The following is a 16,546-nucleotide window of genomic DNA, read 5'->3' as shown; positions in this document are numbered from 1 at the left end:
TTCCTGTCCACGGGTAGAGTGGGTGGGTGTCATTTGCTGATTCATTACTCTCTCAGGGGGCTCCTTTGTTTCGAAAGCTACCTGGAATTATTACCAGCAATAGAACTCTAAACCAAGGTAAGCTTTGCATAAAAATGCATTTAACTTAAGGAAAATCATATAGTACTGATTAAAAGTAACTCTGGATGGCAGATTTGTTTAGGGGATCACATCAGAACGGGACAGGGTTCAAGCAATGGTGGACAAATCAGGCTTGACCAAGCCCGCTTAGATTGCCTTTTCCAAGTGGAGGAGGTGATACCGCTTCAACTCCTGAAATTAATGGGCAGGGGCCATAAACATGCAGAGGACCAGTGGGCAAAGGTCGTAAAGCTGTAATTGCTCCAAGTGATAGGCATTTAGAACCTAATTTTAGAAACGTCCTCCAACCCTTGGTGAGCTCATGTGCTTTTGTCATTAGGAGTCAGTAATTGAATTTTCTGGACATTTTGATCAGTCTGTAACTTTGTGAAGCCGATTACACAGCAGAATGCAATTTTTAGTCCGACAAAAGCATTACCTTCTGCTGTGTGATTAGAAAACATGCAGAGAGTACAGCCCTTCTGACTGCACTTGATTTGGGGGGACAGGAAAGGGAAAATAACCACCTTGTTAGTCCATGTAACTTAGTAAGATTCATTTCAATTCTATGCAGATCATTTAATAACAGATTTTGTAAAACCTTAACATAAGGAGCCACCATAAAACATACTATCTTTTATTACCCATACAGAGAATGACATTTTAGATGGTAATAAATCGAAAGCCAAGGAAAGCTATTTGCTTTTGGAGAGTACTCAGTGAACAACAGGAATTCCAGTTTCTTGATTTTGTATTGTGGCAAATATGGCCTCCCGGCGTCCCCTGAGACAGGGTCCAACTGGGTTGGCTGAGGCTCAACTGAGCAACATTCTCATATCCCCTCTTTTTTTTGAAAGGTCATTCCTATCCAAACCTCACCACTGAGGGTTCAGTGGTCCCACCTTCCCTCTTATACACCTCAGCATATGTGAGGAGGCAAGGGCTGAGCCTGGAGTTGGGACCAGCTTTGGGGCATCTGCCATAAGGTGAAGGACAGCCCAACCCATCAGCAGCACAGCATGAAAAGACTTGCTTGCCACGACGCCTCTCCAAAGGGGAAGGACTTTCCCTGTCACGCTTGGAAAGGCAGGGCCTCGTCACCCCAACCTACTCTGCAAAACCTAGCCTTCTAGACACAGGCGTAGCCTGTCCAACCTTGCCCTGTCTTTGGACCAGTACCCTCTGCAACCCAGAATAGCAACCCTGGCACAAAGTTTTCTGTGTAGTGATGAGCATAACCATCCCTTGATTTAGTCATTTCTCAAACGTTAATGGAAAGTGCCAGCCACTGAGCTGGCCGTGTGATTTTTTTTTTTTTTTTTCACCTCTCAGGGGCGGAGGGAGGAGGGGCGGTGGGAGGAGCGGGAGGTAGAATTAGTTCAATTTATTTTCAAAGAGTTTAACCCAATGATCACGTAGAGACAGTATCTTAAGGCCTCAGTGTCTCAGTGGGCCAGGTGTTGGGGATATAGCAGGAGGAAGTCAGAGATGGGTCCCTGCCCACATCAAGATCTATAATGGATACTCAGAAAGTAACTGACACATTGGAAACCACATATGTATATTGAAGAGAAGAGTCTCCTGTAAACTCATGTGGTATTTACCACTTCATTCCACCAGACAGATTTTGCAGGAAAGGTGTGGTTGACATCGTACTTCAAAAGACTGACATGGAAATAGTTTCCAGAGCAGAGATGGAGGATGCTATTCTGGGAAGGTGGGCAGTCCTGGGAAGGAGGCCACTGGGCGTGAAATGAAGGTGGCAGCTGGTGACGTTGTGCACCACACAGAGTGGGAGGCTGGCGAGCATCTCAGCCCCCCAGGACACTCATGAGCCCTCTCCAGACAAGGTGTGTTAGTTTCCCAGGGCTGCCATAACGAAGGGCCACAGAATCTGTGGCATAAAATGACACACATTTATTATCTCACAGGTCTGGAGCTCAGAACTCCGAAATGAGTTTCCCTTGGGGGAAATCAAGGTGTCAGCAAGGCCGGTTCCTTCTGGAAGCTCTAGGGACAAATGTGTCCCCTGACCTTTCCTAGTTTCTGGAGGCCACCTGCATTCCGTGGCTCATGGCCCCTTCCTCCTTCTTCAAGGCCAGCAGTGTAACATCTTCAAATTTCTCTTTTTCTCTCTGTCTCTGTCTCTTTCTTTCTCTGTCTCTGCTTCTATTGTCACATCTTCTTCTCTGATTCTGACCCTCCTGCCTCCCTGTTATAAGGACCCTTGTGATTACTTTGGACCCACCTAGAAAACCCAGGATCATCTCCTCATCTCACGATCCTTCACTAAATCACATTTTCAGAGTCCCTTTTGCCACATAAGGTACCACAGTCACAGATTCCAGGGATTAGAACATGGGCACCTTCGGGGGCTGTTATTCTGCCAACCACAGAAGGTATGAAAGCTTCTAGGGCTGAGAGCGTGATGGCACGGAGAGCTCACTTTCCCTATGCACCGTGCTTGGCACGTGAACCTGACTCTGAGCCTTTCTCAGCATAATCCCAGAGACAGACATGTGAAGAGAAAATTGCTGTGTCATTAGGCCAACCAAGAGAAAAACATTGGCTCTAATATTTCCATAGGGCTAATACAGAGGAGAGAGAAAGGAGTAACTCTGGGAAGAGCAGGAAAAGTATGAAGGAAGCAATATCTAAGCAAGGTGGCTGAGGACAAGTCGTAATTTTCCAGGGAGAGAGAAACAAAACAAAACAGGTAAGGAGGGCCTTCCAGGGAGAGGGCACAGCGTGAGCAAAGTTGTGGAGAAGGAAAAAAGCCTTCAGTGGCAGAATGGTATATAGTCTGGTGTTCTAGGAATGTAACACTGTGGGTGAGGAGAGCTAGGAGATCAGGCCATGACAAGTGTGTCTTCTGCGCTTGACGAACTTGAACATTATCCTGTGGCCACTGAAGGGCCACTGAAGCATTTTGAGGAGGATCCTGTGGTTAGAGAGTAGCGTTGATGGTTCACTCTGGCTGGCTTTGCGGTGGCAAGAGTTTAGGAAGGTGGCAGAGGGACCAGTCTGGAAGCTGTTGCAGTAATTCAGGTGAGAAGAGATGAGGGCTCAAGGTCACGTGGTAGCAGGGACGGCAGAGAAAAGAGGATGTAACTCGAGAGGTTGGGGAGGCGAAATCAGTCGTCGTTGATGACCGGCTGTTTGATGCGAAAGGAAGAGCTGGGGACAACTCCCAGGGGTCCAGCTTGAGTTAATGCCTCCAGGAAGGAGGGCCATGTTGCAGGGGGAGAGAACGAGCTCTGCTATTGGCCCGTGAAAGCTGAGGGAGAACATCCAAATGGAGACGTCTTGAACATGACTCTGAGCAGGCTGGGGAGGCAACCATAGTGCAGTTTAGTGTCTTAGGGGGAGTACATTTTTTTTCTAGAAAGGGAACATTTCACAGTCCGAGAGAGAAACTTTGGCAAACTATGTTTCCTATCTTTCATTGACATTGCATCATAAACAGGGGAGTTTTAAGTAAAAATACATAAGGGTACGTGTTGGCCTGCATGTAATCAAATGTTCACTCAGAATGGCCACATTACATCAACAGCTTCAGCATGTCCTGGAAACTTGTTGGAAATGCACACCCTCCAACCCCACCCGAGTCATAAGTACTAGAGGTGAGCTGAAAATCAGTTTTAATGCACCCACCAGGGGATTCTGCTGTGGGGACATTTGAGAAGCATTGACCTAGAAAATAGGCCTTAAGCACCTGCGATGTATCAGGCATGATGTTGCCAGGACAGTTCAGGGCCAAAAGTGTAGACGATACAGGCTAACGCAGTAAGCAGTGGATTGTGAAAATATGTAAAAGTCATAGAGAAAAAGCACTTTAATTACATTTTGTTTTACTTCAACTTTTAGGGGTCTGTACCTCCTTATCTGAATCAAACAGATAAACCCAAAAAAGTCATTAACATGTTCAGTTCGGCCCCTTTGCTTCTTGGGATTCCCTTTCTGTGTTTCCCACCCGATGAGTTCCTTGAAGGTGGGGCAGGACCAGGTGATCTCTGAGGTACTTTCAAGAACCAATAGGTTGTGTCTCTTTACATCACAAACCTCAACTCTAAGCACACCAGTGGGCCTGTCTCATCTGGGTTCCTCGGTACTGGGTCCCAGGGTCCTCTTCCCTCTCTGAATGCTCTGCCCTCATACCCATCTGCAAAGCTCAACTCCAGCCTGCATTCACCCGATGCCACTAAAAAGCCACTGTAGCCCTCCCAGCTGCACCATTCACGTCCGAACCTACTGAGTACCCACATTCAGCCGACCTAGTGCCTTGTGGAGCCACTTATACGTGTTTTATCTTCCACCAAGCTGCGAGTTCCTTGAAGGTAGAAAATACATTTTATACTTCTTATTCCCACAGTGTCATGGCCAGAAATAGAATCAACCTCAGTTCTTACTGAATGACTGAATTTAATAGCATTTTAGTCATTCAGTAAGAATTGAGGTTAATTCTGATTCTGGTCACGACACTGTGGGAATAAGTCTGTGATTACTAGTCTCCGACCTTCTTGCATAGAAATTGACTTCCTCATCAAGACCCCATAGCTAATCTTCTAGTAGGATATTCTCTTCCACAGAAATGTCTCCTTAATACTCCCTCCCCAATGCCTAGGTGAGGTGGTATCTTTGTGATGCCACAGTACTCTGTTCTTACTCCCACCCATTCTACTGAAATGATCTGGATATTGGTCCCTCGCACTAGACTTGGCTTCCTTTAGTTGTCACCACTACATAGCACAATGCCTAACACGTAGGACAAGCTCAGTTAATCTTTGCAAATTAAGTAACCTCCACCTAGCCTTCCTGAGCACCCCACATTCTGACTCCCTTCACTTGGACCTTAACTGGCAGCATTCCAATAACACTTATCATACCTTACACAGTTGTTTTTCTGTTGATTTATCTGGAATAAAAATGTACCCAAAACAGAGTCTGTATCATTCATCACCTCCTAGCAGAGTTGCCTGAACCTAGTAGACACTATATAAATATTTCAGTGGAATCAAACTGAGTGTCAAATATTTGCCCCCTTGGGTCTGAAGGGGATGATTTTTCCAAGCATGCTATGAACGCCATTGGCTGTTGACTTACTGTAACTCATCAGTAACATCAGAAAGCTGTACCTTTCACCTGGAAATGTTTTATTGGATTTTGGTGTCCCCAAACCTGAAATCTATCACTTAGGTTATTCCAAGTGTATACTCGTATGTCTAAGAGGCAGTGTTTATTTCCCCTGCTGCTTGCCCACCGTGCTGGCTCTGTCAGCAACCAGTAAATCTGGCGGAATGAGCTCAGCCTTCTCCTTACCCACCAGACCCCAGCTGGGAATGAAAACACAGCAGGTGACAGCTGAGCACATGAATGTTCCCATTAGCACTGAGCAGCAAGGTGAAAGAGGCCTAAAGACAAACGCGAGTCAAACCCACTAGCTCTACTGCACGGGACGACGAAAGAACGTCACTCACCATCTGCACTGGGAATAAGGCACCTTTTATGAGGGCATGTAGGCAGTTCCTGCTGGATTTATGGACTAACTATCCCCAGCGTTACGTGGCCAGAGTGGATAAATCAAACCCCAGACAGACAACAACACGTTCTGCTTCAGATAATGTTTTCACCAATCTGTTTGAAATATTTATAGGCCAGGTGTCAGGTGCAGCTAACCTGGAGAAGGATGTGGTCCCTGCGTGGGTGCCATATAACAAGGCATCTTGTTTTGCCCAGATAAGGAGTAAAGCTGATGAGTACGTAAATGAATTATGCCATAGCTTTGCTATAAATCTCGGGTTAATATTTTTTATTAACAATACCTTAAATGTTAGACAACAAAGGGATTTGTTGAAAAAGCCTTCTTACAGCTTTCCTTGACTCCTGTAGCACTATTTATGAGCTGGGGCCAGCTCTAACTGACTCACAATGACTGATTATGTATGTCCCTTTCCAACTAGGCACTCAGTGACATCATGTTGGTAGTTTGAAATCAGCCATGGTAGGAGGGTTTCAACCACCAAAATTGACAGACACTACAAATCAGGAGACTCTGTAGTTAAACATTTACAAGCACCTCAGCCTAAGTAATGCACTATTTTATAAAAACATATGTCTAATTGACTAATTATTACATAACTACGAGGTGCCAGGCACTCAATTAGCAGCTAAGAGATAAAGCTCCACACAGGACAAGTCCCTGACCTCACGGAGCTCAAATGGTCAGAGTCAAGATAGCAAATAAGCAAGTAATCAATAAACAAGAATATTACCGACTGTGATAAGTGTTGGGGAAAATCATAATAGCCATCTATTGCTGCATAATAAATTACCCCCAAAACGTAGTGACTTAAAACAACAGATATTTATTATCTCACAGTTTCTGTGTTCTGGAGTCTGAGCATGGCTTGGCTGTGTCTTTTGGTTAATGGATTTTCACAAAGCTGTAACTGTGTGTTTGTCGATGTACAGTCTCGGCAGAAGGGTTGACAGGGGAAGGATTCACTTCCAGGCTCATTCAGGAGGTGTTGGCAGCATTTAGTTCCTTCTTCCTATTCCTAGAGTCCACCTTTAGCTTCTGCCACACCTTTAGAAGACTTTCCAAAGGTCTGCTCCATAATAACAGCGGCCGTCGATTGGCTGTTTACATATGGCAGGTTCACATATGGCGGGTTCTGGGCTTAATGCTTTGTGTTACTTATTTTAATCCTCACTTACCCTAGAAGTATTATCATTCTCCTGATTTTAGACATAAGGAAACTGAGGCAATGAGAACTTAAGTAACTTAACCAGGATCACTTAGCTACTAAGTAGCAGAGCCAGGGTAATAGTACCGTATTTTGCTGTGTGTAATGTGCTCCGTCTATGATATGCACCCATGTTTTGGGCCCAAACTTTCAGGGACAAAAATCTATCGTTTTAATTTTTTAATTCAAATTTTTATTTGTTTACGTTTAGGTACTTGTTTTTTGTATTATAAAGGAATTTTGGCATTTATTTTGTAACATATTATGGTACAATAAATTTTATGTAACAAATAATTACAAAACACAAGAACAAATACAAAGTACGAGAAATTTTATGTACTGGTAACAAATTTACGATATTTACCCATGATAGAAGGCCAAGAACTCTTCCTCATTGCAAGTTCCATCACCCTAAGTTCAACAAAACCAGTTATCATATGCCAGGGTATTATTTTGCATACAGATATCGGTATTGATTTCTAGAGTTACACTTTTAACTCATAAGCATAAATAAAAATGTAAAACATTTATATAGATACGGAATTAGTACTACCCGTGTATAATGCTCATCCTTATTTTTCCCTCACAAATTTGGGCCCTGAAAAGTGCGCATGATACACAGCAAAATACGGTGATTGATCTCATTCTGATTGTCCCTAAGTATCAAGCACCCCGTTCTGCACTAAGGCGCCTGCCCTCATGGAGCTTAAGTGCAGTGAGGAATGAACGTCAGCAAATGAGTAGGAATCAGCCTGGAGAAAGAGGGAGAGGCCAAAAGGAAGAAAAACTGGGGTACTGTGGAAAGACACTCAGTCTGGACAAAGTGTAAGGAGAGACGTGGAGAGTGGTTCAAGATGAGACAAGCAAAGGACGGGGTACTGCATGGGTTAATAGACGCTTTTTCCGTGTAACATTTATTCCTTGATTTCCCCCCACAGCTACCATTATGCTTGTTATTAGTGATAAATGTTCCGTTAAATGCATACTCGTATGGAAGTCGCTGTAGCTGTGTAAACCATCAAGGGTCGAGTGATTGATTATGTGCCATATTTAATGGCACGGCTTGATTTTCTTTTTTCAAGATGAAATGTTTGGTTTTCAAATCAGTGTGATCAGTGGACCTGGCTTGTGTGTGCGGAGATACACCCGCGGCTTTTTTTTGCAGACGCACCATCTTCCTTTTGTTTCTAGGAGATATATGAACTGGGAGCACGTAGACACCCAGGAGGAGATACAAATGCAGTAAAGATGCATGACTGCAGAATTCCAACCAGGAGAGCAGCTTGACACTCTTAGATATGTCTTACAGATCAAATAGCTTAGAATGAAATCAGAGCAGCCAATTTAATTTCCCAGTTTTGACACAGTGCATTTCTTGGTCAAAATAAAAATCCTCTCTGCTTGAGCTAGAGTTCCCCAACGTCTAAGCCATTCCCTGAGAATAAATGACTCTCGTTTGGAAATGCCACTGATATGCTCAGACCCTTGAGATATACTTTAGTGCAGGGAAACAGTACTATATCATCATTATCAGTAACGAGAGGAAATTGCCCACCTTGTGTGTTACATACTGGCCAGGTGTTGGGGTCAAAGGCATGGTCCTTGCCCTTGAAAACTTTGTCATCCACTTAGGAAGATAGTAAATGGGCATTCAAACGTAAACCAACAGGAAACATGGCGTTTCTATTAGTCAGGGTAGACTAAGCACTGTAATAGATTTCCCTTCACCCTAAGGCATGGCTTGCTTCTTGTTCATGCCACCACCTAAAGCAGATGAGCAAATAGGGCTCTGCTCCATGGGGGCATTTGGAGATGCAGGGTTCTCCTTTTCTGGGAACTAGAAAACTACATGGGAGGTTTAGGGGTCATGCCAGTACATCACCTCTGCCCATATGCCATTGGCCAGAATCGGTCACACAAGTTCATCTCACAGTCTAGCTGTATGTTCTGGAGTCAAAAGAAAGAGGATTTGATGAACAAGTAACATTGGCTTTGCCACGGGCTCCTTTGGTTGCAAGCAACTGAAACCAATTCTGGCTGACTTCCGGGCCAAAACGAATCTCCTAAATAAACACTTGGATGTGTTTCAGGATCAAGGAAAGAGTTGAGGTCAAGAGCTGGCTCAGTCCAGGCAGAACGTGGATCTTTCTGGTTAGAACAGCACCTTCAGCTTAACTCAGCCTGAAAGGCTCTTTCTATTGGAGTTGATTACACCTGAGCCCTGCACCAACTGAGAGAAATAAACACAGGAATCAGGCAAGATTCTTGCCGTGGAGCGTGCAGCTTGGTCTCGAAAGGACACGGGGGCTTCCTATGCCTGGCCAGTTTACCCACCAAGTGACAGAGCAGCTGGACAGCTGAAGGTCTTATCCCCCAGAGGGAGGGTGTCTTCTGCATGGGCAGATCAGACGGTACAGTAGTAAGTTTCCTCCCAAAACATTCAAGGAAGCAAAAATCCCTCTATTGGGCCCAGGAGTAACGTGGAGAGAGACAAGGTTTGCCCTGCATTCTCTCTCCGTGACGCTTGGTTCCACATTTCATATTCCCAGAATCCCATTGCCCCAGGTAGGATTAGGGAGTTTACCTGTGAATCGGTCAACTAGTGTGAGGGAGACAAATGCGACCCGTGGCCACCGAGGCCTATTTCTCTGCATCAATGGTTCTTCCCAGAGAATGGGGCCACTGTGGGCTGCTTAGGAGTTTTTTTCAGCAGAGTAACAACGGCAAAGTAACTGTTGAGAGGTACAGAAATGAGTAGGTGTTTCAAGTAAGAGTGACTATAAGAGCCGGGGAATTGGGGAAGATTTCCTGGAAAAGGCTCAGGGGGAGTGGGAAGTGGGATATCGGTAAATGGAAAGTATTCCAGTTGTGCAAGACGAAGGGGATACATGTGGAATTTTTCTATAGGTCTTTTGCATTTCAAAGGAAGTTGCTTTTATTATTGGTTGGTTGTTTTTCGTTATTGTCATTGTGAAAGCAATAATGTTTATTACAGAAAAATCCCAAAATACTGGTAGACCAATGGACTTTTTTTTTATCTTAGAGTTAATTTTAAAAGTGAAAACTTATAAAAAACTCAAATAAAGGACCATCCACTAATGAATGATTGAATAAGTTATGATGGAGCCATGCAGTGGGCTGTCACACAGCTGTTAAAATGAATAGGCAGGTCTATAAGCACTGAGATGAACGTGATATAGTAAAACAAATTGTACAACTGTGTGAATGGTATCATTTGTTTAAATATATGTGTATATAAAGTGTGTGTGTGTGTGTGTGTGTGTGTGTGTGTGTGATGTGAAGTGCAGGAGAAAAGAGGGAGACAAGAGACGACTATAACGACATTTTGTTGTAACCTCTTGGAGATGGGGTGGGGACGGATGAGGGAGAATCCCCCTTTCCACTTTAGAAACAACTATATGGTTTCTACTTTCCTGACAGTAATTGGATATATTTTCAAAAATAAAAAACTCATTAATGGTAGCGTTATGTTTGCCAGAAAATTGAGACTTTTGGAACATCCCATCTTAAACCTTGCAATTTATCTACTTAATAGTCTAATTGATTTTCTACTAGGTTAATCAATCTATTTACCATTGCAGTCATAAAGTTTTATTTACTTCAGGAGATGAAAATTGACTGGTTCAATTTTTTAAAAATTATTTATAAAATGTGTTAAACTACAAGAGAGTTAAGCCAATGTTTCTTTCCTTTGTGCTGTCACAAGAATATCATAAGGAGACATGAGTCCTTAGCTGTGACTCTATTTTGTTGCAGTTATATACGCCTGTCCTCAACCCTGAACTTGAAGAAAGGGACCCTGCTTTCCCATCTCTATATCCCCAGCACCCAGCACAATATTTAGACTAGGTGTGCAATAATTCCAATTAAATAGATGCATAAATTAATGGGGGGAAAATCTAATAACTTTATCTGATCCAAAGAAATATGTTTTGTGGAAGGGAAATTGTTAAAAGGAAAAATAATGTATTCATGAAATGATTGGAATGCTGTTGCGAAGAGCCTATTGTGATCCTGTAGTATGATATATATTGCGTACACTTTCTTGCAGATAACTGATCGTACATAGCATTAGTTGCAATATCAGTCAAGACTCCCTTGTTGATACTCACAGAACAACATCTAATTTAAATGTCTTAAGGGAATTTATTGGCTCATAGAACTCACAAAATCCGAGGGTAATTTCTGGCTTCAAGGACAACTATTGAAGAGCTCAAATGAGGTTAAAAGAACTCCATCTCTACCTCTCAGTTCTGTGTGATCTTCTTTCTCAGGCTGACTTTCTCTGTGGTTGCAAAGGGCCACTCCCAGCTCCAGATTTCTACCACCTTCAAGTCCAACATAAAGAGTACATCCTTTACCTAAGAGTTCTAAATTAAATATGTGCTGGAACTGAGTTTCAACCCAGGGGGAGCTTCACTTGGGTTATGGGCTCACCACATGGCCATGGAAATGGGAGGCCCTGATTGTCCAGGCCTGAGACACGTGACCATCCCTAGAACAGGGAGAGTGTCAATCCCACCTAGACTCCACCTGTACTGAGAGTGAGGAAGGGATGATGCCCCCAAAGGAATTAACAGCACAGGTACCAGAGGAAGAGGAAATGGGCCCTGGGGGGGGCAACACAGCACATGTCCACTGTAGTTAGTGCCTGAAGCCGCCCTTTGTGTGTGTCCATAGCAACCGATACGGCAAGTTGGAGAAGAGGAATTTACATCGTTTTTAGACAGACGTCATAGAATCGTTCTCATCCCAGTTTGCTTCATGGAGCAAAGTCAGCTGTTCTTTAGGGACAAGCCATGCCTGGGATCATGAAACTAAACATTCTGGGAGAATGGCTACAAACATTGGTAAGATCTTCTTGGGAAGCAATGCTGAAATATGAATAAGGAGCCTTAAAATGTTTGTACTCTTTGACCTAGTAATTTCACTTTAGAGTCTATCGGTCAAAAAAGAAATGTCAACTATATTGAAAACTTCCTGAATAAATACGTCCATTGCAGTGTTATTTAGATTGTCAAAAGTTTTTTGGTTTTTTTTTCAGATTGTGGAAAGTTTTTAAAGGCTAAAAATAAGCTAAGTCCCAACAATAGAAGATGATGACATTGATTATAAATTATGCATATGATTATATTTTATGCAACCCTTTAAAATAATGTCAAGGAATTATGCTGGTAAATGATATTACATGGGGAAATGATATAATTTTACCATGATCTCTTCAATATCAGAAAAAGAATCCACATAATTTCTTATTTTTATAATTACGTATTCCCAAAACATGCACTATATTATTACAAAAGTAAAAATGTCCTAGAAGGATGAGGAAGGGATGGTGTCCCCAAAGGCATTGTAATTAGTAATTAGTATGTCCAGAGATACTCGGGAAAAATGTTGAGGATAGACCAATTTGTTGATTTCATATGGGCCAGCTGCAGAATTAATGGCAAATAGTGTATCCAATCCAACTTGTGATTGATAAGTAGAAAGTCACTTACATTAGGCTGATGATTTTCCAGCCTCAGCTTGAGAGTAGATTTCATTTCAAGTACCTTTACAGAGAAGTGTGTACTGAACCAGGCAGAGCCAGAATCACCCAGAGCTGGGTTTGGTGTTCAATTCTGTTTTCATTCAGCAATTAGTGAATTGTGCGACCCTCAATCCTGGTGGAGCTCATTTCTCAATATATACATGTAGCAAATCATCTTAGTGTACACCTTAAACTTAACCAGTGTTATATATGAAAGGTTGGACAATTAAGTCTGCGAACTTTCCACCATGCACTTACACAGTGGAAAGTTCACAGACTTAATTGTCTGATCTTGTCAATTGTATCTCAATAACTCTGGGGGAAAAAACATTGGGAGTAACCCCATCCAAGGAACGCACCAGCATCTTACCCTCTCAAATTTAATGGTTTAAAGCCTTCCCAGCCACCAACAGAACTACTGCTTCTTTTTTTTTTAATTAAAGTTTATTGGAATGACAATTGTTAGTAAAGTTACATAGATTTCAGGTGTACAATTCTGTACTACATCATCTATAAATCCCATTGTGTGTTCACCACCCAGAGTCAGTTCTCCTTCCATCACCATCACCATATATTTGTTCCCCTTTACCCTCATCTACTACCCCCTCGGCCCTTACCCTCTGGTAACCACTAAACTATTGTCTGTGTCTATGAGTTTTTGTTTCTCATTTGTTTGTCTTGTTCTTTTGTTGTTTTTGGTTTATATCCCACATATCAGTGAAATCATATGGTTCTCTGTTTTTTCTGTCTGACTTATTTTACTTAGCATTATAATCTCAAGATCCATCCATGTTGTCACAAATGGTCCTATTTCATCTTTTCTTACCGCCGAAGAGTATTCCATTGTGTATATATACCACAACTTCTTTATCCATTCATGTATCGAAGGATACTTTGGTTGTTCCCATGTCTTGGCCACCGTAAATAAAGCTGCAATGAACATTGGAGCACACATGTCTTTATGTATAAATGTTTTCAGATTTTTGGGGTAGATACCCAGGAGAGGGTTTGCTGGGTCATAAGGTAATTCTATTTGTAATTTTTTGAGGAACCCCCACACTGCCTCCACACTGCCTTCCATAATGGCTGCACCAGTCTGCATTCCCACCAACAGTGTATGAGGGTTCCTTTTTCTCCACAGCCTCTCCAACACTTGTTACTATTTGTCTTGTTGATGATAGCCATTCTGACTGGGGTGAGGTAATATCTCATTGTGGTTTTTCTTTGCATTTCTCTGATGATTAGTGATGTTGAGCATTTTTCTTTTCATATGTCTGTTTGCCATTTTTATGTCCTCTTTGGAGAAATGTCTCTTCAGGTCGTCTGCCCATTTTTCAATTGGGTTGTTTGTTTTTCAGTTGTTGAGTTGCATGAGTTCCTTGTATATTTTGGATATTAGCCCCTTATCGGAGGCACTGTTTGCAAAAATCTTCTCCCATTCAGTTGGTTGCCTCTTTATTTTGTCCATGGTTTCTTTTGCTGTGCAGAAGCTTACTGCTTCTTAAGGTAGTAGCTCACAAGCTCTTAGTTAAGAAACAACCAATGAAAGGTGCCCTAAGGAACAAAGAGCTGAGCACCCATTAAAGATATTTAAAAGTTTGGGGGACAGCTAGCACTGAGCTATTAAAATTTGCCATGTAAATTTTTACCTTTGGAAGGAAATTATAGATCCTCATTGTGTTTTTGTTCTTTGCTTCCTGTGGTATTTCTTAATTATTGGTTGGAATAAACAATGGTTTTGAAGCTGTCGTACTGGCAGGACTGTTTGCTTGCAACTGGTAGGACCTTCAATAGCAAAAATAAAGTATTTTTAGTTTGTTATTGAAGGTGGTTCAACTCGAACTCTCTGTGTGAGTGATTAAGAAACCAATCTAAACTGGTTTCGGCAAATAAGGAAAATTAATGCCCTAATTAGCTGAAAAGTCCACAGGCAACACTGGCCTCGGGCATTGACCTGAAGAAGTGGCTCCAGGAGAACTGCTGGGAAATACATCTTTTTCTCCAAGGTCCAAGTCTAATTCTATCAATAGATTGGCTTCAATCTCAGACAGACTTCCCTCATCCCCCCACCCCCTGCTGTAGCATAAGGTAGGTCATCTAGTGCCCGGCTAAATGCTTCTATGTTCACACCACAGGGAAACAGAGCTTCCCTCTCCCAACTGTCAAGCCAGCCTAGGTCCTGTGCCTGGACTTGTCATGGTGTCCCTGGGTTGGCATGCACTTACTGGCTTCTTCTCATCAGGGCTCATTCCAAAATTTGGCCGAGAGTGGAGAGTGGGGAAAGTCAATCCAACGCCTACTACATAGGCAGAGAATAAGTGACAGGAAGGATCCCAAAGGAAAGGTGGAGTGCTGCCTTACCAGAAAACGAATGGTACCCCGGTTGGCCAAGACAGGCAAACCCACCACAGAAGGCCACTTAACCAACCACTGCACTCTTCTTCGTCTTGAGATCAAGGCCAGTTGGTTAGTTGTTCTGAGTGTTTAAATATGGTGGCAAAATATCTGTCAGATATTCAAATGAAACACTGACGTACATTGAAACACAATAGTACAATATTGCTTGTGTTAAATTGACCAGAGTCATGGTTGGAATAAAATGCGTCTTCCAAATGTAACATGACACCTAAGACTCAAATGACTATAAATGACACGAAAGAAGTCCCGTACAAGTGATCGAAACATCACTTGGTATTTTTCACCGTAAAATGGGAAGAATATATGTGGCTTAACATGCTTGTTGAGAAGATTAACAGCGATGATTTCTGAAAAAGTACAGGAATTCAGTGGCTGGCCCATCACATTCCTCAGGAAATGTGTGTTTTCTAAATTAGCTGCCACCTTTGTCCAAATCTCGTCGTCAGACTTAGCCTCATTTCCAGATCAGTTTCATGCGTTTGCTTTGAAATGACATATCTGGGTGTAAGTATCAAAGGTGCAATGTAGACCCACACCCTAGAAATGGAACATTCTGGAATGTATCAGATGTCCCTTTAAATAAGGACAGAAAATAGATTCCATCCCCATGGCCAACTGCAGCTTATGAACAGTGACTATTTTGTATTGATGCGATTCCAAAGGCTTATTTATATATAATAGGTACAAGTGCTGTGACTGAGTAAAGATGCCTGCCCTAGAGGGAGGCGGGCGTAGAGGTAGCCCAAGCCACGTGCCTGCCACCTGTCCAAAGCAGTAACCCAAATCTAAATGCCATCTTCTCTGTTGTGTTTTTGCTTTGTAGACTCTGGAAAACCCCAAGTATGAGTTGATCATCGAGGCTCAAGATATGGCTGGACTGAATGTTGGATTAATAGGCACGGCCACCGCAACAATCATGATTGATGACAAAAATGATCACTCGCCAAAATTCACCAAGAAAGAGGTAACCCTTTCTGAACACCACCCTTAGGGTCACAGCCATGATTGCAGATCAGTGCTAATTCTGTGCAGCATGGCCCCTGCTGGCTCCCTGTTTGCAAAATCAAAACACTCCTTTGCGGAGAAAAGATGATGTCTTGCCAGAATACTAGTTCACAGCTTTATCTTTTTTTTTTTTTTTAAAGTTGAAAATACCAGAGCGTTGTGAGAACAAAAGCACTGAACCTTGTGAAAGTCCACAGGAAAATAACTTGTAATGCCAAATGGCCATCTTCATAGTTTTATCAGTGCTGCTTAGTGCTGAGTTATGTGAGTCCTATTGTGATTTTAGCATAACAATAACTATCTCTTTTTTTTTTTTTTTTTTTTTTTTTTTACCAAGTGTAGATTGAGAGGCAAGACAGGACAGCAGCAAGAAAGTAAAGCAGATTTTCTTGGCAATAGCAAGGTAGCTTAGGAGCTTATAAATAACAAGCAAGTTAGCTTGTCTGGGAGAGCCATTATTTATTCTCGGCTCCTGTGCTTCTATGATTGTGGATCACGGATGTCGTTTCCCATTTATTCCAATGGAGCTATGTTTGGGGACAGGCTGAGTACACAAGATTACATTTGGTTGCTGAATTTGTATCCAAACTAGGAAGTCATTTGCACTACGCATCTGATGGAAATGTGCTAAGATTGTGGTTCCTTTGGGGGTCGGTGCAAGGACCAAGGATTTGACACCCCTCTTGAGACTTACCAGCAGTTCAGA

At 42.5% G+C, this 16,546-nt stretch overlaps 1 protein-coding gene across 1 annotated transcript in view; it reads left to right on the top strand.

Moving 5' to 3' along the window:
* Window positions 1–16,546, top strand: part of CDH13 (cadherin 13) — a 984,505-nt gene that overhangs the window by 831,820 nt on the left and 136,139 nt on the right. Inside the window, exon 8 of the mRNA XM_019743731.2 lies at window positions 15,659–15,799. Coding sequence (XP_019599290.2) covers window positions 15,659–15,799 — 141 coding nt within the window. The remainder of the gene's footprint in view (window positions 1–15,658; window positions 15,800–16,546) is intronic.

This window comes from Rhinolophus sinicus, linkage group LG11 (genome assembly GCF_036562045.2).
Source record: "Rhinolophus sinicus isolate RSC01 linkage group LG11, ASM3656204v1, whole genome shotgun sequence".
NCBI lineage: Eukaryota > Metazoa > Chordata > Mammalia > Chiroptera > Rhinolophidae > Rhinolophus > Rhinolophus sinicus.
The sequence above is the reverse complement of the archived record's forward strand: the minus strand, read 5'-3'. Positions and strand labels throughout refer to the sequence as shown.